Source organism: Microcaecilia unicolor, chromosome 9 (assembly GCF_901765095.1).
Source record: "Microcaecilia unicolor chromosome 9, aMicUni1.1, whole genome shotgun sequence".
In the NCBI taxonomy this organism is placed as follows: Eukaryota; Metazoa; Chordata; class Amphibia; order Gymnophiona; family Siphonopidae; genus Microcaecilia; species Microcaecilia unicolor.
In genome coordinates, this window is record NC_044039.1 from 138,913,064 (window position 1) to 138,934,778 (window position 21,715).

Consider the following 21,715-nt stretch of genomic DNA (forward strand, 5'->3'; position numbering starts at 1 on the left):
TAAGCACTCTGATTTCTCTCTCTGCTGTACATTGCTTTGTTTTTAATCATTCATTCTGACTTGTATATTGCTTATCAAGAAATGCTTCCTGACTACCCCTATTGATGGTAATCAGTAATTTAGTTTGTACACTAAACAAATGAGTAAACTTTTTATATTAAATATCGTCTAGCCTTCTCTACAAAAGTGGCGGCATTCTTTTCTTCAGCACTCATAGAATAACATAGCTTAACAAAAACTCTCTTATATTCTGCATATACCTCGAAGAAGTTCAATGCAGATCACAAAGTTTTTTAAAAAACTGAGGGGGTCTTTTACTAAGCCGTCCGAGCAGGCCTGAAAGCGGCCCGCACCAAAAAAGAAAGGAAACTTAAAGAGGACTCACTGGTCACTGGACAGAACCCACATGTTTTGGACTGGTCTGGTTCAGATGCTAAGAAAAGCAGAGTTCAAAATTTTTATGAATACCACTAAACCACTGCCCTGGAGTTTTCTAAAGGATCCCCCAGAGGAGATCCTGCTGTGGTTGGCAATGATGATAAATTTGTTATTTAAGGAAGGTTGCTACCCCAAGATTTCTGGAGATATTTTAGTCCAACCACTATTGAAATCCTAGGACAATGATCCTTGCTGTTGTTCAAACTATGACCAGTGACACAGATTTCTATTATGGCAAAATTATCAGAAGCAATTGTAGCGGAGAAACTTCAGCAACATATTATGAAAATCGGACTTCTAGATCCAATGCAATCTGGCCTCCGGAGTCAGCACGGCAATAAGATCCCTTTGGACACACTACTACAGAAATTAGCAATCCATTTAGATGAGACGAGAGTTTTGTAATCCAACTGGATCTTACAGCAGCTTTGATTTGGTGAATCATTATATTTTCTGGCAGAATTAAGTGCTATGAGGATTGCTGGCCATGTCCCCAGTTGGTTTGCGGACCTTTTGAAGCTTCAGGAAATGAAAGTATGTGGCAGGGTAATTTATCCCACACCCTGGCATTTATTCTCTGGAGGTTCCCATATTTCGCCAATTTTATTTAATGTATATCTACATTTTATGTTTAAATCTGTTTATTGACGTATCATATAAAATATGTATTCATAATATTCAGCAAACAACCTTGTTAATACAACATACAACTATTATCAATCCACGTACGTCAAAACATTTTCTTCTTTTATCCCCAAATAATCCCTCTCCTCCCATCCTTTACATTAAACCTTAAACCTTTGTTTACAGAATCTCCATAACCTCCTTTTAACATAATATCGTTCAGTCCGTACTAATATCCTCATAACTGCCCCTCCCTCTGAAGACTTCAGTATCTTCCACTTTTACTGGACAAGATACGTACCCTCCGTCTACTCCAGAAAGGACATAAAATTCCAACAGTGAACCAAAATACATTGTTTCCCCAAACTTTATTTTCCTCCCTCTTTTGCCCCCATTCCTTAACCAACCCAATACTGGATTTCGAATCAGCACTTCCCTCCCCCCAGACCATTCTCTCCCCCCCTCCCTACCCTCCCTCCCCAGTCTTCATTCAAATGTCTAAAGTCTGAGCATGAGCAATTTACCCTCCTTTCCCTCTTATAAATCTTACCCCAGGGAGTTTACAAATTGTTAACAATAAAACTTCTACCTCTTGGACTCATTATTTGTAAATATGGGTCTCAAATTGTCAGAAACTGTTTCTTGCGTCTTAAAGTGCCTTTCGCATCTCGAGCTTCCCATGCCATCAACTGATGTACCTGGTTCCTCCAATGTCCAAATGCAGGAGTCTCCACCCCCACCCAGTATTGTAATACTGTTTTCCGAGCCACCAAGCATAATTTCCTGCAAAGCAGCCGCCCAGGCCCCCTTAAATTGTGAAATGCTCCAGGCACATCCAACAGTAATTGTTCCATTGAACCTTGAATAGACCTATTCACCAGGTGTTCCAAAAATCGCACCACCTGGGTCCAAAAATTTTTTACTTTCTGGCAAGCCCAAAATGCATGGTAGTATGTATGTCTAGGATGACCACATTTGGAACACTGCGAATCTTGGGCCCCTTCCACATGTGCTAGTATCACCTTGGTCATGTATGCCCTTAGGATCACCCGAGCCCCACATTCCCTCAATCGCATATCAGATGTTAAAGTATAAACTCCTTTTAAAGATTGCAAGACTTCCCACGTACCTAGCCCCACTCCTGATTCCTCTTCCCATTTTGCCTTGATCCCCTCAAACTTTTTAGCGGGACTTAACTGAGCAAGGGCCTGCACCAACCCAGAGACGGACAATCCACAATCCGATATCTTTGAAAAAAATGACCTAAGCTCTACTCCTAGCTTAAATTGCACTTTATTCTTATCCAAAGTCTTTATGTAGTGTATTAATTGTGCATAGGCAAACTGTGCTCCCCACCCCTTCGAGGACTCTTCCTCCCAAGTTTCTAGTGGTTCTAACTCCCCTGTGGCTCCCAGTACATGTTCCAAAAGATATATCCCTTTTTGCTCCCATCTCTTAAACCAAACATTATCCCATCCTGAACTAAACCTACCGTTACCTCTTATAGGTAACTGATCCGACACCTCAGGGTCCCCTCCTAACCGCCTCACTAGAACCTTCCACCCCTCTCTCAATGTTTCCAAGAGCACACTCCCTTTCATGTCCTCAGGCAACTGACTTCTTTTACAATGCAACAAATAATAGAGATGATATGGCGCAAAATGTTCCTGTTCTAAATATAAAGGTGTATATACAGTTGTCCCCTCAATCCAATCTCCCATATGTCTAAGCATACAGGCTTGGTTATATAATCTCAAATCTGGCAATCCCAGACCACCTTGCCTCCAGTGACCTACCAATAGTGCCATTCTCAACCTCGGCTTTTTCCCTGCCCAACAAAAAGCACTCACCCTTTTATAAAACAATCTTAAATCTTTTTGAAGAAGGCATATAGGTAAAATTTGCAAAACATATAACCACTTTGGAAACTGAACCATCTTTACCAAATTAATTCTACCCATTAAAGAAATTGGCAATAAACGCCACCGCTCCAACTTCTCCTTGGTGTCTTCAATCAATTTCTCCACATTTAGCTGATATAATTTTGTCACATCCATGCTTAAATTAATCCCCAAATACCGAAATGAATCTGATGCCCATCTTAAAGGGAACCCCTCCCTCCATTCATCTTTCACTTGGACTGAGGAAGGTAAAGCCTCCGATTTCCTCAAATTCAATTGGAGACCTGCAAAGTCTCCATACTCCCCAAAAATGTCCAGAAGCGCCGCTAGGGAACTTCGAGGACTTTCCAAATGTACCAGTATGTCGTCCGCAAATGCCGCTACTTTGAAACACCCCTCCCCCACTCGAACCCCCTTAATTTCGTCTGTTGTCAGTATCTCTCTAATTAAGGGATCCAAAGTCAGTACGAAGAGAAGCGGCGACAGAGGGCATCCTTGCCTAGTACCCCGTAGAACTGGGAACATCGCTGACGACATTCCATTCACCAACACTGTTGCCTGTGGCTCCGCATATAATGCTCTTATTCCTGAAACAAAGAGACCCTCAAAGCCATATGCCTTCAATACTTCAAACATAAAGTCCCATCTCACCTTATCGAAAGCTTTCTCTGCATCAAAACTTACTAGGATAGATGGTATCGCTCTCTTTGATCTCTGCTCCAAAGAGGTCAATATTCTCCCTTACATTCTTGGTGATTGATCTTCCCTTCACAAATCCTACCTGTGCTTCATGTATAATTTCCGGAAGCACCTTAGCCATTCTATTAGCTAGAATTTTTGCCAACAACTTCGCTTCAAAATTAAGCAAAGAAATCGGTCTAAAAGATTCTGGCAACAACGGGTCTCTACCCGGTTTTGGCAGTACAATTATTTGTGCCACCGTTAAGGACTGCGGCATTCTTTCCAGTTCTATAATTGTATTAAACATAGCAGCCAACGGGGTTATGATCTCCGTACCCATTAATTTGTAAAACTCGGCTCTATACCCGTCAGCTCCAGGTGCCTTGTTCAACGCGCTTTCCCCTATCGCCCCCTCCACCTCGTCCCCGCTTATTTGTACATTCAGCTGTCCTCTAGTTTTCTCATCTATCAAGGGCAGTACTTTGGATTCCAGATATACCTCTCCCTTCAAACCTAAGTCCGGAGGGCTTTTGTATAATTCTGTGTAGTAACGGTGAAATACCTGAGAAATCTCCCTATCAGTACGTACTAAATGCCCGCTCGACTCCTGGATTTGCAATATCCCCTGTGGGCGGGCTTTAGGTCTTAACAAATTGGCCAACAATCTCCCCGTTTTATCACTATGCTTATATAGCTGATATTTATAATATATTTGAGACTTAACTGCACGTTGATGGAGCAGTGAGTTCAACGCCACCTGTGACTCAAGTACTAATTGCTTGGCCTTCCCCGATTGTTCCTCCCCCAGTCTTTTCCTGGCCTTACGTAACTGCTCCCCCAATCTCAGAATCTCCCTATCTCTTAACTTCCTACTCCTACACGTGTAGCTAATTATTTCCCCCCTGAGAACTGCTTTTGCGGCCTCCCAATACAGAATCGGATCCTTCGTATGTTCCTTATTATGACTTGCATATTGATGCCAACAATCAATAATATGCTCTCTAAATTTTTGATCTTTGTATAATTCAATTGGAAATTGCCAGCTTTTGGGTCTACTCTCTGCCAATCCCACCGACCACTCCATTAGCACCCAAGCATGATCTGATATCACATAAGGTCCCAGCTCCCCTTTCTCCACTCTCCCAAATAACCCCCTAGAAATCAGAAGATAATCTATCCTTGCCTGAGAGGAGTGTGCTCTCGAAAGATGAGTGTAGTCTTTTTCAGTAGGGTGCAGTGCTCTCCAGCTGTCCACCAAATCAAACAGACGAACCAGTTGCTTAAGCCCTCTATTCCCTCTGTATGTCTCTGGAGCCCTCCGTCCTGTGCTGTCCAACTCTGGGTCCCACACTGCGTTGAAATCTCCTCCCACCACCTTATCCAAATTCCCCTGTTGTAATAATAGCTGTATTATGCGATTATAAAACTGCTTGTCATACTGATTCGGGGCATAAATGTTGCATAACAAATAGGGGCAACCTTTTATTGTTACTTCCACCATTATATATCTCCCCCCTGAATCTACATGTAATACCCGATGGCTATCAATAATACCCTTCTTACATAAGATGGCTACTCCTCCTTTTTTATGATTAGCATCCGCAGCCCAGCACTCGCCTACCCACCATGTTTTAAGCTTACCATGTTCTCCAGCGTCCAAATGGGTCTCCTGTAAAAATGCAATATCAATGTGATTTCTGTGTAAATGTTGTAATATTTTTGTGCGCTTAATTAATACCACCCACATTCCATGTTACCACCTTCACGCTGTAAGCCAGTGACCCCAAAGTAACATATCAAAATATTTTCCTTTTAACTTTGGGAGGAGATAGCCCAGCCTCCACCCCCCCCCCCCCCATACATATTCCCACTCTTCATAACTCCCCAGGAACTTCTCTCCAACTCACACTCTATTTGTAAATATATCAAACCATCCCCCCCACCCCTCCCCCCCTCTCCCTCCCCCCCCTTTTGTTCTTCCCGTACCCGTGTTCCAGATCGCACATCCGGAACGTCACATCTAGTGCCTCTCCCGGTTCCCCCTCCCCTCCAATAAAAGAAAAACCCCAACATCAGATCAATTCTCAGCCCCCATTATTTACCATTACAAAGACATCAATTTCTCCCCCACAATTCCCCATCATAAGGATATTTCCCCCAACCTCTACCATTATCTTGTGACTTTGTACCCGCTATATCCCAGTTATACCAGTCCTCATGTACTATTTATGTAGCTTGTCCATTGTTGTTCAGTTGCTCTACAAAACGTTTAGCGTCTTCCACCGAATGCATGGTACGCGTTATCCCATTCCAGGTCACTCTCAGTACAGCCGGGTATACTAAAGCAAATCTCACTTTCCGCTGGAATAGTTGTGAGCATAACGGTGCAAACTTCTTACGTTGTGCCGCCACCCCGGCCGAATAATCTTGAAAACAAAGAATTTTCTTTGATTGATACATCAGTGTTTTCCCCGACCGCAACGCCTGTAAAATCTCCTGTTTCTGGCGAAAATTCAATAGCCGAAGAATAACCACTCTGGGCCTTGCTTCTAGCCTCGTGCCACGTGGACCCACTCTATGTGCCCTCTCAATCTGCAGAGAATTGAAGTTCCCATCCAGGGCCAGTTCTTTAGGAATCCACCTTTCTAGAAATGTTATTAATTCCCTATCTTCTAGCTCTTCAGGCAGACCAATTAGCCGCAAGTTATTCCTCCTCGAGCGATTCTCGAGGTCTTCCACCTTCGCTTCCAAGGCTGCTACTGTTTTCCTCAGTTGTTCCTGGTCGCCTTCCATTTTTGTAGCGCGATCCTCCACCGCGTTCACACGTTCCTGACAACTTATTAAGTCCTTGGTGAACTCCCCAAATTGTCCACTTAGGGTCTCCAGTTTCGAATCTATAGGCGCCAACCGTCTTTCCAACGATGTCTCGAATACCGCCGACATTTCGGCTGTTATTTCTGCTACCCAAGCTGATGAAATCGAGGAGTCCGCCGGGCTGGACGGCGCCGCCATTTTGTCTTTCCCTCGTGCCTTTTCTTTTTGTGCAGATTTCGTTGCCATCGTCCCCTTCCAGGTACTATTAACAACTCTTTTTCCGCTTTCCTACTTCAGCGCTTCTTCTGGGTGTCAAAAAATATCGTGGAGGTGCAATTTACAGGAAGCGGGGAACCTCGAGGAACGGAGCCGCTCTTACCCGCGTCTGACTCCGATCATAGCACCACGTGACCTGTATATCTACATTTTTTGGGTAAACTTTTACAGCAATTTGAGGAAACATACTACTCCTTTGCCGATAATATTGTTTTGCTCTTTCCATGCAAAGTATCTTTAGAAGCTACCTATAAAGTGGTAAGGTATTTTAGTATTTGTTTAGATGAGTGACAAAGGGCTGGAACCATAATCTCTCCAAATATTGCTGGTTCTATGATCACTCTGAGCAAAGAAATTAAGCTGTTGGGGGTCTTTATAGATTCCCATTTGTCTATGAACACGCATTAAAATTATGTGGTGAAGAAGACTTTTTGTAAACTGCAGCATGTTAGATTTATTAAGCCATATTTGGACCAACAGCAATTACAAATGGTAGTTCAAGCGATTATTACGTCTACTGTGAACTAATATAATAGCATTCTACTGAGATTACTGGAGGTCCAATTATTCAGCCTTCAGTTTTTCACAAAATGTGGCAGTTAAGATGATTTGGGGAGGTTCTAGATGGGATAGTTTTTAATTACAATACATTGGCGGCCTTTTCAGGTGAGAATAATGTATAAAATTCTCTTCTTTGCTTTTTAAAATCTTACATGGATTAGTTCCAATTTATATGACCCATTAGCTGATATGGTATGTTCCAGCACAAAGTTTACATTCTGAGAATCAATGGAAGGTAGATCTCTCCTCAGCCAAGGAATTCAATTTGGTTTCATGGAGAAAAAAGGTGTATAGTGGGCTGCGGGCTTTCAATGTGGAATGCTTTACACTCACAGCAACAATATGAGAACTTTCAACATGACGAAGAATGGTTAAGAAATTTTATGGTTCAAAATACTATGTACTTTATGTGCTTTTTTTCCCATTTCTCTTTTCTAGTTTATTGATTTTGTGATTGTATTTTTATTTGTTTGTAAGGCAAAGTATTCTCAAACATTTTTGGCTGTTCCCTGCCGAGCTATGTTAATGGTTAAGCAGGTTATAAATGTGCTATTAAATTAAAAGAGTAGCATAAAACATTTCAAATTGCTGAAGGAGACAGATGAAAATGTTAATATCCTAGTTTTGGAAAATGTTTTAACATTTCTATTTATACATATTTGCCTAGCCACAATTTCATTGACGAAACTACAGTAATTTACAAATGACAAATTCAAATTATTCAATCTCCTATTAAAATTAAGGCTATATGCACAGTAGAAAGCTCAGACTCTACAAAATTCAAAACAGACATGGGATAAACCCCTAAATCCCCCCCACCAAAGGCCTAGAAAAACAAACTAGACCTTAAGAGACTTCCAGAAATCTAAGAATAAAGGTTTCTGGTGATTTCTAAGGAAAACAGATTTCATAAAGATGGTGCTACATGATTAATGCTCTCTGTCATATCAAACACAATTTAGCTATCTGTATGGAAGGTAGTTCATGCAAAGCTTGCTGAGAGGATCTAAGCACATGAACAGGGTGGTACTGGAACAGCATATTTGGCAACTAGGCCAGGTGCATACCAGCCAATGCTTTGTTCACCATCAGCCCTTTAAACTAAAAATGTCAATGAACTGAGCCAGTGCAGCTCCTACAAAATAATGGACAGCGGTCCCAACTCTTTTCCCTATTAGAGGTTTGCCAGCAATATTTTGAAGCAGTAGTTGTTACAGACAGTGCTGTGGTAGACAAATACAATGTGCTGCAATAATTCACCAAAATTGTAATTAATGAATGGGTGAAGTTGCCAACCCCTAACTGTCCAAAAGAAAAGGAAGACAATTTTCTGAACCCACCTTTCATTATTGACACATGACAGTCTGAACCATCCCTGAAACCACCTCCAGCATCCTTTCCAAATTAAAGCAACACCTTCAATATAAGGCCAAAAGCTAGCTAATATTCTAACCCACAAAGAATCAGATTAACCCAGTTCCTGAAAGAGTCCAACCACACTGGCACCAAATGGTCATTAAGATGCTTTACATCAGACCACAAGTCTCACCTTTTGTGCATCTCCAACTTTTTCTATTTCTCGATCCCCTCCATATGCCTGACTATATCATTCTAATTCCTCCCACCTGTTCCTCTTTTTTTTCTCTCTCTCTTTTCATCACCACTTCTCTATCCTTCCCCTTGTCTTTCACCTCTCACTCAGGCTTATTCCTCTTGCCTTTCACATCTCACCTTCGCAGAACATCTTCTCCTTTCCATCACCTCTTGTCACTTCTACCCGTATTTTACTCCTCTAACCATTTACCCTCTCCTCTATATTTCCTCTCCTTTCCTGAGCACACTCTCTGTTCTCTCATTCAGTTTCAAGAAAACTTTATTGGAATGACAATTTGATCATGTGCTACCAATGTTTCAGATGGGAATGGCAGTTTTCAAAATTACTTCTATAGCTATAACAGTACTCTGCTGCTCATGGCACTCTCTACCCCCCCCCCCCCCCTCGCAGCAGGTGCCCACCCCTCTTCTTTTAACACCATATCTTCAGCAAGCGTTTTGCTGCTTTGTCTGCTGGTGAAGCTCGAGCCCTGCCTCATCTTCTCCATTAATGTTACTCCTCTGGCGTGCCAGCTGTAATACAGCTCTTCCAGGCTACTGGCCTCTGTTCCTTTCTAGCACTGTTCCTCAGCTGGCACTATCGGCTTAAACAGGCAACATACCTGTTCATCCACATTAGCCTCCTCATGATCACTGGGCTCATGTTCTATCAATGCAATGCCATCCAGCTCCAATATCTTTTGGCACAGACTATCCATCAGGTGCTGGTTCAACTGGTAACTTAAAAAAATACAATGGTTAAAAGAAAAACAAATAGCTACTGATAGGAATTTGAATTCATACGCATATACAGTACTATAAATGAACTTTTTACCAGTTACTATAGGAGGCTATGTGTTTTTAAAAACTTTTACAAGCTTTTTTAATAACTAATTTTACATACTATACTGTGACAGTAGGAATCCAGCCTCTTATTTCGCTGCAAGCCTTTTGATACCATTTGCAGGAATTTCATGCCACACATTTATATCACAGGTCATACAACCACAGCCAGGTTCCCACTATCAGAGTACCATATTAACGCATATACACAAGAATAACCAATCAACTTTGGAATCTTAAAATCAAGTTATATCACTTTCAAACTACTGCTGAGAAGGTACCATGAGAGTATCTCATTTTTGAAACACAGTGAAAACAAGGACTGGTATAGTGGCAACAGTGGGATACCCAGATTCAGGTCCTAAGCCTGATTCCTGTTTCTTAGGCCAGGAAACGCTGGGGATACTTCACCATTGTGCAACAGATACACCTGCTGGTCAGGTTTAGGTTCCAGAGGGAGTAGCAGAAAGTTTTCCCTGGACAATGACTAACTTCATAGGGTGGGTGGGGTAAAAATAAAAGTGAGTGTGTGTGTGTGAGCAAGAGTGAGTGACAGTGTGAGAATGCACATAGAAGAGAAGATGGAGTAGATGCAAATTCACAGCACCATGGGCACCAAGGTAAGTTCATACTGAGCTGAAAGTCTAATACAGGAGCAGGAAACATGATGGGCAGCAAAGAAAATACTTTGCATAAAAAACAGAGTTTCAGAAGTCGAAGTTTCCCATGTTAAGTGATAATGTTCATTGAAACACTATCATGGTACTCCTTTTTTAGGCAGGTTCATCATACTTTGACATCAAATTAAAGTAATATCAAGAAAGATATATCACAAGTCTCTTGCAGCATAAATTTGTACAGGGTATCTGGGTTGGAAAAAGGACATCCAAGTTACAAAACATAGGGTCATGGCAAAAAAAAACAAAACATGTATTTCATCAGTAGGAAAATACTTTAAGTCCGTTCCTTGAACCTTGCTAGACCAATTCAGATGTGTGGGGTTTATGGTCAGCAGATGGAGATAGAGGACCACAATATTTTTGTGACATCACTGTACAGTACTGGTGCAGAGAAGGCTATTGTCAGCATTCTAATGTCAACCAATAAGGGTGGAACAAAATCTCTTGAAAAATCTAAAACTTTAAATGAACAAAAACCACATAAAATACTACCCCACCTCCAATTTTCCACAGAGATGAGAGGGGAATAAATAGAGGGATAGAACAAGGAGAATGAGAGAGACAAGGGCTAACTTTCCAGGAGGATTCTGGACTGGTCTGGCAGGATTCATGGAAAGGAAAAACAGGTAAGAATAAATTCTTCCAATCATCCTGCTAGACCAGTCCAGATTGATGGAAACTACCCAAGCCCTTCCTCTACCGCCAAATCTAGACTCCATGCTTTCCAGTTTGCTGAACCAACAGCCTGGAATCGCCTCTTTCAATATGTACATCATGCTCCATTTCTTTCCAGATTCAAATACAGCTTAAAAACCTACTTCGAGGCTGCTTTTAAAACAAATCTACTCATTCCACACATGGTTGTTTTCCCATGCTCAAAAGCTGTTCCCTGAGAAGGGCTCTTACTAGGCCTCATTCTAACTTAAAAGCCTGCTCTGAGAACATGTATCCTAAAGGTGGCCTCTTCCTTGGCTTGCATATATACTCTGTAGTGCTTAGCAAAGGAATACAAGGAGAACCAAGTGGCTACTTTACAAATGTCCCCCAGAAAAACTGCTCTTTGCTCAGCCCAGAAGGAAGCCTGTAATAAATGAGCACACAGAAATCAAGAGATCACCTCTGTTGCAAATCTAGGTAAAGACAACTGGAAGCTGCCTCTCCCTTATAAGGGTCCCTGAACAAGACAAAGAGTCTATTGGCCTTCCTAAACAAATTTCTTGTTAAATATCTGGATGGGACTAATCAAACGTACAAGAGATCAAAGAACTTTTTCCCTCAACATTCTGCCTCTAAAAAGCATTGATATTAAGATCCAACTGGGAAATTAGAACCCTAAAGGGATGATGAAACTGCTTAACTCCCTGAAGCAAATAGACCACCTCCAGGTGAGATGCCACATGCTCACTTTTATAGCATGAAATGACTGCATCCTAGGGCTCCAAATAATTACAATCTAGGGCTTTATACAATTCCTTTCTAAAAAAAAAAAAAGTCTGAATTATCAAGATGTCCAACTTACAAAAAGTGATTTCCTGCATTTATCAGATCCTCGTTGAGAGGGACCAGTCGAGGCATAAACATCAGCTAGAGTGGGAAAAAGATCTGGGAGGGAAATTAAATAAATCTATCAGCTAATAAAATGAGATATATCAAAAGCTATATACTAGATGGATTAAGCAACAACTTGAGTGACAGAAGCTTTTTTGGCAACCCAGAGTAGTTGCACTTTTATTGTTTTGAGGGGTGGGTTGGGGTGGATGGGAGGAAGGGTAGTATCACCAGGGTAGATGTGTCGCTGTTATGAGATATAGTTGTTAAAAGTCTCCAGTAGGTCAAAGGATGGGGGAGGGTCACCACTATTGGAAAGAATACATAAGATAGTATGGGATAATACTGTTGCTGCTATCTATGAGTATAATTTGATATACATCCCAACAAAAACTTGAGTAAAGAAAGATGTCTATTTGCCGAGGCAAAAAAACAGATCTTTGCAAGAAACCTTAAAAGGGTGCCAAATTCTAACACAGGCCAATGAAGCTAGCTGAGCACCTACAAGCTCTCAGCAAGATGGAAATCACCCCCCCCCCCCCCCCCCCCAAAAAAAAAAAAAAAAAAAAAAAACCAAACCAAACCAAACCAAAACAAGACACCTTCTCTTTCACAACCTAGCTCTTTCAAGGGCAGGAGTGCAAGACAAAACAAAGATAGATCTTCCATGGGTAGCAGACCTTGGAGTAACTGTTCTAATAAGGGGAAGCCAGTGGGAAACCCCACCTTGAGTCTCACCAGATCTTGACCAATCCAGAGACACTAGAATGATCAACGGGTGATCCTCTATTGTTCCGAGAGTATGGCTTATGAACAGCCATGGAGGAAGCACAAAGTATTTCATCTTGCGGACATGGACAAATTAGGGCATCAATTCAATCTTGCTCTTTCAAAACGCTGAAAACTCAGTCTTGACATGTTAATGAGTTGCCATTAGGTCCCATGGGGGCCATGCTTCACCTGCCCTTCAATTCATCTCCTCTCCAAGCTGGAGCCCATTCTAAGATTGCTGCTTGTACGTATAGCACGGAGTGGCCTTTATCTCTGTCTATATAAATATAGAAAACACTTCTAAAATGTTAACTTAGTAGTATTAGGGAAAGCCAAACTTCTCTCCTTCCTTTCTTGAATTTATACGTCAACAGGTTCCATAATTTTAACACCCTCATCAACATTTTTTAAAAACTTTATATACGAGCTTGTAAATACAGCATAACGAAAATATACAATCAATAAGCTATATATAAATGAAGAATATATAAAATAAAGTACATCTTATCTAAGAGTATCAAGAAGTCTAAAGAAAGCAACCTACAAAGCAGTGGAGTAACAAGAAAATGAAAACATTCATTCATAAGTCAAAAGCTTTCTTCACAGGCAGCAGGATAAAACAAACTGAGACAGGTTTTCTGAGCATGTTCCTATACTGTGTTAGGTTGGTTGTGAGCCCTTGTGTCTAGGCTGAGGCCTAGGGCGCAGCAAGCTCACGCCACACAATAACCGCAGCCACGAAGCCCAACACAATCAGGGCAACCAGCAAGCACCGCCAGGAAGGGGAATAGACTACTCAAGGCCGAACTGAAACCCACACATACAGAGACCAAGCCTACAGGCCACAAGGCCGAACTAGAACCCAAACACGAACAAGGGAAGGGAAAAGAACAGAGAGAAGTCCCGGAAGAGACTAGTACTCGGGCCACACACACAGCGCCACACACAGACACCAACAAAAGGAACTCAGCTAAATAAGGAGCAGTCCGTAAACAGCAGGGAAAGAGTAAGGCAGACTACAGAAAGAGACTGCTTCCAGGTACACAGCTCAGAAAAAATAGCAGTGCTCACAAGAACTAAGCAACAGATACAGCAGGTAAAAGGTTTAAGCAGAGAGAGACTGCTTCTAGGTACACAGGTCAGAGAAGGAGTAGTGCTCACAAGAACCAAGCAACAGATACATCAGGTAAAGGGTTTAAGCAGACTACAGAGAGGGACTGCTTCTAGGTACATAGGTCATACAAGGAGCAGTGCTCACAAGCACCAAGCAACAGATACAGCAGGTAAAGGGTTAATAGGAAAATCCAAACAAAGAAAGTAAGCTCTTACCACGGACTCAGCCAGCCCACACAGGAGGGAAGGGAAAGGCAAGGCACAAAAGACTCAGCCAGCCCACACAGCAGGAAAGGGAACGGCAAGGCACACAGAAGCAACGGAGATGAACACAGGTGCACAGCAATAAAGTAATCAGAGAATAAGCTGGCTGCTACAGACTCACAGAACAAACACAGAGCAAGGGAAACGACAGCAACCAAACAACAGAGAAATTCACCAAGCGGAGACAAGGTAAGATCACAGCTGAAAGAGATAACACCTTAGCGTCCTATGCAGGCAGAGGTATGTTTAAATAGGGTCTGGCATCTGACGTCAACTGCCTCAGATATCAGCCCAATCCCTGACATGGCCAATCATGAGCGAGTCCCAGTCACTACCCTGCCTGTCCCTGTAGGATCATAACATACTGCTGCTGCCTCACCAGTCTTTTCAGTCACGTTTGTAACTTGCTTTAACTATATGGGGAAGGTGAGTGGAATTTTTTAACTAATTTATCCTGCTGTGTATGGAGAACCTGTTACAAGTAGGCAACTTCGTTATCTCCATGAACAAGCAAGAACTCCTAAACTGAGGGTTTCACTTTGGAGGAAGTATAAAGATCATCCTTACAGGATATTAGCAACCCAGAAAAAGAGTTAAGGAATGGTCAGGGACAGCTGAAGCTGTTAACTGAACAAATTTTAGGGAACTGCCTACCTGAAGGCTCTATCTTCTCTGAAATCTTGATTAAGGCAGACATGCTTGGGGAAAGCATGGAAGCAAGACCATGTGACTGCTTTACCTATTTCAGTAAGTGAACATTCTCAGAGACCGCATATTGAAGCTGCTTTTGCTGTTAGACAATGAGTATTCACCCTAGTAGGCGAGTAGATCTCCGCCTGTTAGTAACAGAGAAAGATGCAGCCTGAAATCTAATGTCCTTTTTGAGATGGCAGAGTAAAGTTAGTACATAAGTACATAATTCTAGGACAGACCAAAGGTCCATTAAGCCCAGCATCCTGTTTCCAACAGTGGCCAATCCAGGTCACAAGTACCTGGCAATATCCCAAAACAACAGTATAATACATTTTATGCTGCTTATTCTAGAAAAGCAGTGGATTTTCCCCAAGTCCATTTTAATAATGGTCTAAAGCTAACCACTTTTACTACATTCTCTGGCAATGAATTCCAGAGTTTAGTTACACGGAGTGAAGAAATATTTTCTCCGATTCATTTTAAATTTACTACTTTCTAGCTTCATTGTGTGCCCCCTAGTTCTAGTATTTTTGGAAAGAGTAAACAAGCGATTCACATCTAACCATTCCACTCCACTCGTTATTTTATAGACCTCTATCATATCTCCCCTCAGCCATCTTTTCTCCAAGCTGAAGAGTTATCCTCATAGGGAAGTCGTCCCATCCCCTTTATCATTTTCGTCGCCCTTCTCTGTACCTTTTTTAATTCCACTATCTTTTTTGAGATGCGGGCAAAGTCTACGCTCTCAACATCCAGGCCGTGAGAGCCAGGGACCAGAGGTTGGGATGCAGAAGCGCCCCTTCGTCCTGCGTGATGAGGGTCGGAAAACACTCCAATCTCCACGGTTCTTCGGAGGAGAACTCCAGAAGAAGAGGGAACCAGATCTGACACGGCCAAAAAGGAGCAATCAGAATCATGGTCTTGCTTGAGTTTCAACAAAGTCTTCCCCACCAGAGGTATGGGAGGATAAGCATACAGCAGACCCTCCCCCCAGTCCAGGAGGAAGGCATCCGATGCTAGTCTGCCGGGGGCCTGAAGCCTGGAACAGAACTGAGGGACTTTGTGGTTGGCTCGAGATGCGAAGAGATCTACCAAGGGGGTGCCCCACACCTGGAAGATCTGTCGCACTACACGGGAATTGAGCGACCACTCGTGAGGTTGCATAATCCTGCTCAACCTGTCGGCCAGACTGTTGTTTACGCCTGCCAGATATGTGGCTTGGAGCACCATGCCGTGACGGTGAGCCCAGAGCCACATGCTGACGGCTTCCTGACACAGGGGGCGAGATCCGGTGCCCCCCTGCTTGTTGACGTAGTACATGGCAACCTGGTTGTCTGTCTGAATTTGGATAATTTGGTGGGACAGCCGATCTCTGAAAGCCTTCAGAGCGTTCCAGATCGCTCGTAACTCCAGAAGATTGATCTGCAGATCGCGTTCCTGGAGGGACCAGCTTCCTTGGGTGTGAAGCCCCTCGACATGAGCTCCCCACCCCAGGAGAGACGCATCCGTGGTCAGCACTTTTTGAGGCTGAGGAATTTGGAAGGGACGTCCCAGAGTCAGATTGGACCAAATCGTCCACCAATACAGGGATTCGAGAAAACTCGTGGACAGGTGGATTACGTCTTCTAGATCCCCAGCAGCCTGAAACCACTGGGAAGCTAGGGTCCATTGAGCAGATCTCATGTGAAGGCGGGCCATGGGAGTCACATGGACTGTGGAGGCCATGTGGCCTAGCAATCTCAACATCTGCCGAGCTGTGATCTGCTGGGACGCTCGCACCCGCGAGACGAGGGACAACAAGTTGTTGGCTCTCGTCTCTGGGAGATAGGCGCGAGCCGTCCGAGAATCCAGCAGAGCTCCTATGAATTCGAGTCTCTGCACTGGGAGAAGATGGGACTTTGGATAATTTATCACAAACCCCAGTAGCTCCAGGAGGCGAATAGTCATCTGCATGGACTGCAGGGCTCCTGCCTCAGATGTGTTCTTCACCAGCCAATCGTCGAGATATGGGAACACATGCACCCCCAGCCTGCGAAGTGCCGCTGCTACTACAGCCAAGCACTTTGTGAACACCCTGGGCGCAGAGGCGAGCCCAAAGGGTAGCACACAGTACTGGAAGTGACGTGTGCCCAGCTGAAATCGCAGATACTGTCTGTGAGCTGGCAGTATCGGGATGTGTGTGTAGGCATCCTTCAAGTCCAGATAGCATAGCCAATCGTGTTCCTGAATCATGGGAAGAAGGGTGCCCAGGGAAAGCATCCTGAACTTTTCTTTGACCAGATATTTGTTCAGGGCCCTTAGGTCTAGGATGGGACGCATCCCCCCCGTTTTCTTTTCCACAAGGAAGTACCTGGAATAGAATCCCAGCCCTTCTTGCCCGGATGGCACGGGCTCGACCGCATTGGCGCTGAGAAGGACGGAGAGTTCCTCTGCAAGTACCTGCTTGTGCTGGAAGCTGTAAGACTGAGCTCCCAGTGGACAATTTGGAGGTTTTGAGGCCAAATTGAGGGTGTATCCTTGCCGGACTATTTGGAGAACCCACTGATCGGAGGTTATGAGAGGCCACCTTTGGTGAAAAGCTTTCAACCTCCCTCCGACTGGCAGGTCGCCCGGCACTGACACTTGGATGTCGGCTATGCTCTGCTGGAGCCAGTCAAAAGCTCGTCCCTTGCTTTTGCTGGGGAGCCGAGGGGCCTTGCTGAGGCGCACGCTGCTGACGAGAACGAGTGCGCTGGGGCTTAGCCTGGGCCGCAGGCTGTCGAGAAGGAGGATTGTACCTACGCTTGCCAGAAGAGTAGGGAACAGTCTTCCTTCCCCAAAAAAATCTTCTACCTGGAGCTGCTCTACCACCTGTTCGACTTTCTCTCCAAAAAATATTATCCGCACGGCAAGGCGAGTCCGCAATCCGCTTGCTGGATTCTATTCTCCAGGTCGGAGGCATGCAGCCATGAGAGTCTGCGCATCACCACACCTTGAGCAGCGGCCCTGGACGCAACATCAAAGGTGTCATACACCCCTCTGGCCAGGAATTTTCTGCACGCCTTCAGCTGCCTGATCACCTCCTGAAATGGCTTGGCTTGCTCAGGGGGGAGCGCATCCACCAAGCCCGCCAACTGCCGCACATTGTTCCGCATGTGTATGCTCGTGTAGAGCTGGTAAGACTGAATTTTGGCCACGAGCATAGAAGAATGGTAGGCCTTCCTCCCAAAGGAGTCCAAGGTTCTAGAGTCCTTGCCCGGGGGCGCCGAAGCATGCTCCCTAGAACTCTTGGCCTTCTTTAGGGCCAAATCCACAACTCCAGAGTCGTGAGGCAACTGAGTGCGCATCAGCTCTGGGTCCCCATGGATCCGGTACTGGGACTCAATCTTCTTGGGAATGTGGGGGTTAGTTAAAGGCTTGGTCCAGTTCGCCAGCAATGTCTTTTTTAGGACATGGTGCATGGGTACAGTGGACGCTTCCTTAGGTGGAGAAGGATAGTCCAGGAGCTCAAACATTTCAGCCCTCGGCTCGTCCTCCACAACCACCGGGAAGGGGATGGCTGTAGACATCTCCCGGACAAAGGAAGCAAAAGACAGACTCTCGGGAGGAGAAAGCTGTCTCTCAGGAGAGGGAGTGGGATCAGAAGGAAGACCTTCAGACTCCTCGTCAGAGAAATATCTGGGGTCTTCTTCCTCTTCCCACGAGGCCTCACCCTCGGTATCAGACAAGTTCACGGACCTGTGTCTGCAACCTCGCCCGACTCGACTCTGTGGAGCCACGTCCACGATGGGGGCGTCGAGAGGTAGACTCCCTCGCCCGCATCGACGAAGCTCCCTCCGCCGACGTAGTCGGGGAGCCTTCCTGGGAGGCGGCGGCAGCCGGTACCGCACGCGGCACCGACGCCGGAGACCTCACCTCGGGCGATGGGCCAGCCGGCGCCACGCTCGACGGTACCGGTGGCGCAAGCACCGCCGGTACCGGAGGGTTAGGGCGCAACAGCTCTCCCAGAATCTCTGGGAGAACGGCCCGGAGGCTCTCGTTCAGAGCGGCTGCAGAGAAAGGCATGGAGGTCGATGCAGGCGTCGACGTCAGAACCTGTTCCGGGCGTGGAGGCTGTTCCGGGCTGTCCAGAGTGGAGCACATCGACACCTCCTGAACAGAGGGTGAGCGGTCCTCTCGGTGCCGATGCCTGCTGGGTGCCGACTCCCTCGGCGACCCAGAGCTCTCGGTGCCGACACAGGAAGGGGACCGATGACGATGCTTCTTCGACTTCTTGGAACGAAGCATGTCACCGGAGCTTCCCGGCACCGACGAGGAGGACGTAGAATCCAGCCGTCACTTCCTCGGGGCCGAGACCGAAGGAGGTCGGTCTCGGGGGGGCTGTACCGCAGGAGCCCTCAGGGTAGGGGGAGACCCACCCGAAGGCTCACCGCCACCAGCAGGGGAATGGACAGCCCTCACCTGCACTCCAGACGAAGCACCACCGTCTGACGACATCAGCCGACGAGGTCCCGGTATCACCGACGTCGATGCAGCTGTCCGATGTCTCAGCGCCGATGCAGAGGGCCGATGCCTCGATGCACTCGATGCACTGGAGGCCGAGGATGAAGCTCTGGACGCTGAAGACGTCGATGCACTCGATACCCCCGGTGCCGATGCCGACGAAGAGCCCGAGAACAAAACGTTCCACTGGGCCAATCTCGCTACCTGAGTCCGCTTTTGCAAAAGGGAACACAGACTACAGGCCTGCGGGCGGTGCCCAGCCCCCAAGCACTGAAGACACGACGCGTGCCTGTCAGTGAGCGAGATGACCCGGGCGCACTGGGTGCACTTCTTGAAGCCGCTGGGAGACTTCGATGTCATGGGCGGAAAAATCACGCCGGCGAGATCAAAAGTCGAAATGGCGGAAAAGGCACCGAAAAAACAAGGGGAAGAAAACTTCGACCCGAGGCCTAAAAGCGGCCTACCCCGACGACGAAAGAAAACTTACCGGGGCGAAAAAGCTGAAAATAGCGAAGGGAAAAAAGACCACAGAGTCTTTTTCCACACAGAATGAGTTTTTTTTTTTTTTTTTTAACAACACGACGAACGCGCGAGGTCTACTTTGCGGGGCCCGACATGGCGAAAACACGACCGTACCGAGCACGGACAAAAGAAGACTGACGAACACGAGCCGGTTCGGGCAGGAAGACGGCCGCGCATGCGCGGTGCGCATGGACGCGCGAGGTCTAGCAAAGGCTTTTGCTAGTGAAGTTTCCGATTGGAGGGGCTGCAGTGGACGTCACCCATCAGTGAGAACAAGCAGCCTGCTTGTCCTCGGAGAAAGAATGTTTGTACGTTTGGGAAGCTCGCCAAGTGCCCTTGGCCTGGATTGGCCGCTGTCGTGGACAGGATGCTGGGCTCGATGGACCCTTGGTCTTTTCCCAGTGTGGCATTACTTATGTACTTATGGAGGGTAAGCAGTACGGGTTCATTCCTTTGAGCATTTAATCTTAGGAAAAAAACGTAGGCAAAATTATCAACTCGTAGATATGAAACTTTTCGGAGCAACTTGAGATAAGTTCTCAGTACTACACTTGTAAGGTGAACAATGGACTAGAGTTTGCAGCTCATTTGTCTTAAGGTAAGTTACTTTTTATATTGCATCAAGGTTACAAATGGCACTAAACCTTCATGGATAGGTAGGAAATTTGTTCAGTCAGTTACTTACCTCCCAGCACTAAGTATAAAGTCCCTGAAAAACTCCTGACACCCAGGGAAAGTTGGTGGTGGGCAGGGCCCACTGATACTCTGAGAAACAATGAATCTTTCCTGCAATCTCTTCAGACGGCTGAGATTATCAGAACCCAACATATTCAAAACATCCTGATCAGGAGCATCTCCGCTACTAGAGCTCCCTCTGCCACCTACTGGGCTCTTACACATCTAAAAGAAGGAAAAATAACAGAAAAAAATATAGTCTTAGATATTTCAGTGTTACAAAAGAAAAAACATACAGGTAAGAAACATGACCCTATGTGAAAAGGAAATGAATATCATACAATAGTACTTGGTCTCAGAAAACCACCTAATTTATCATAATAATTGAGACACTACACCTGCAGGGAAGACTATATTTGTAAACTTTGAAAACTCAATGATAATCTACTAGACATACTAGGAAAAGTGCAATCAACTACAATACAACCCTGCAGTAGTACTTGTCCAATTTGAGATTCGAATCAATCCGCCAATTTGTTTTTGACAAATTGATTTTTTTTCTTTTAAATCAGATGGCTCAATTCCCCCCACGTACCTTTTAAATCCGTAAATCCGTTGCTCTTTGCCGGTCATGATCACAAGCAGCCAGCAACACTGCTCGCGTCAGCCGTACAGCCTTCCCAGTCATGTGACTTCCTGTTTCCGCAGAGGTGGGAATAGCCCAGAGGGAAGGCTGTGGGGCCCGCAGGAGCAGTACTCTTTGGTAGAACTTGCTCCTGTTCACATTCGCTGCCAGAGATGATCAATAAACAGTTATAAAAGGTACCGAACATTCTTGTATGGATTGCTGAATTTTTGTATTTAAAATTAAATTTCACAGTTCAGCTTGAGTACCATGATGGAATGATACAATTTCACCGAACTTTAAACTACTTGCACTGAATGTAACTGCCAGTAGCTGAACAGCAGTGGAATATTTAATTGCCTTTTTTGGTTAAGGGGGAAGGAAGTGTGTAATCAAATTGAATAAATGTTAAAAACAACCGGCCCGAGAACTGAAGCTTGCGGCACTCCACTGGTAACATCCTTTTCTTCAGAATGAGCTCCATTTACCACTACCCTGTATCACCTTTCACTCAACCAGTTCCACTCACTCACTCACTTTAGGGCCCATACCAAGAGAACTCAGTATATTTATTAGTCATCTATGCGGAACCGTGTCAAAGGCTTTGCAAA

General features: G+C 45.0%; 1 protein-coding gene across 1 annotated transcript in view; it reads right to left on the reverse strand.

Moving 5' to 3' along the window:
- Nucleotides 1-21,715, reverse strand: part of CDAN1 (codanin 1) — a 270,195-nt gene that overhangs the window by 155,328 nt on the left and 93,152 nt on the right. Inside the window, exons 11-12 of the mRNA XM_030214355.1 lie at nt 20,490-20,704; nt 9,512-9,629 (exon numbers count right to left, since the gene is read on the reverse strand). Coding sequence (XP_030070215.1) covers nt 9,512-9,629; nt 20,490-20,704 — 333 coding nt within the window. The remainder of the gene's footprint in view (nt 1-9,511; nt 9,630-20,489; nt 20,705-21,715) is intronic.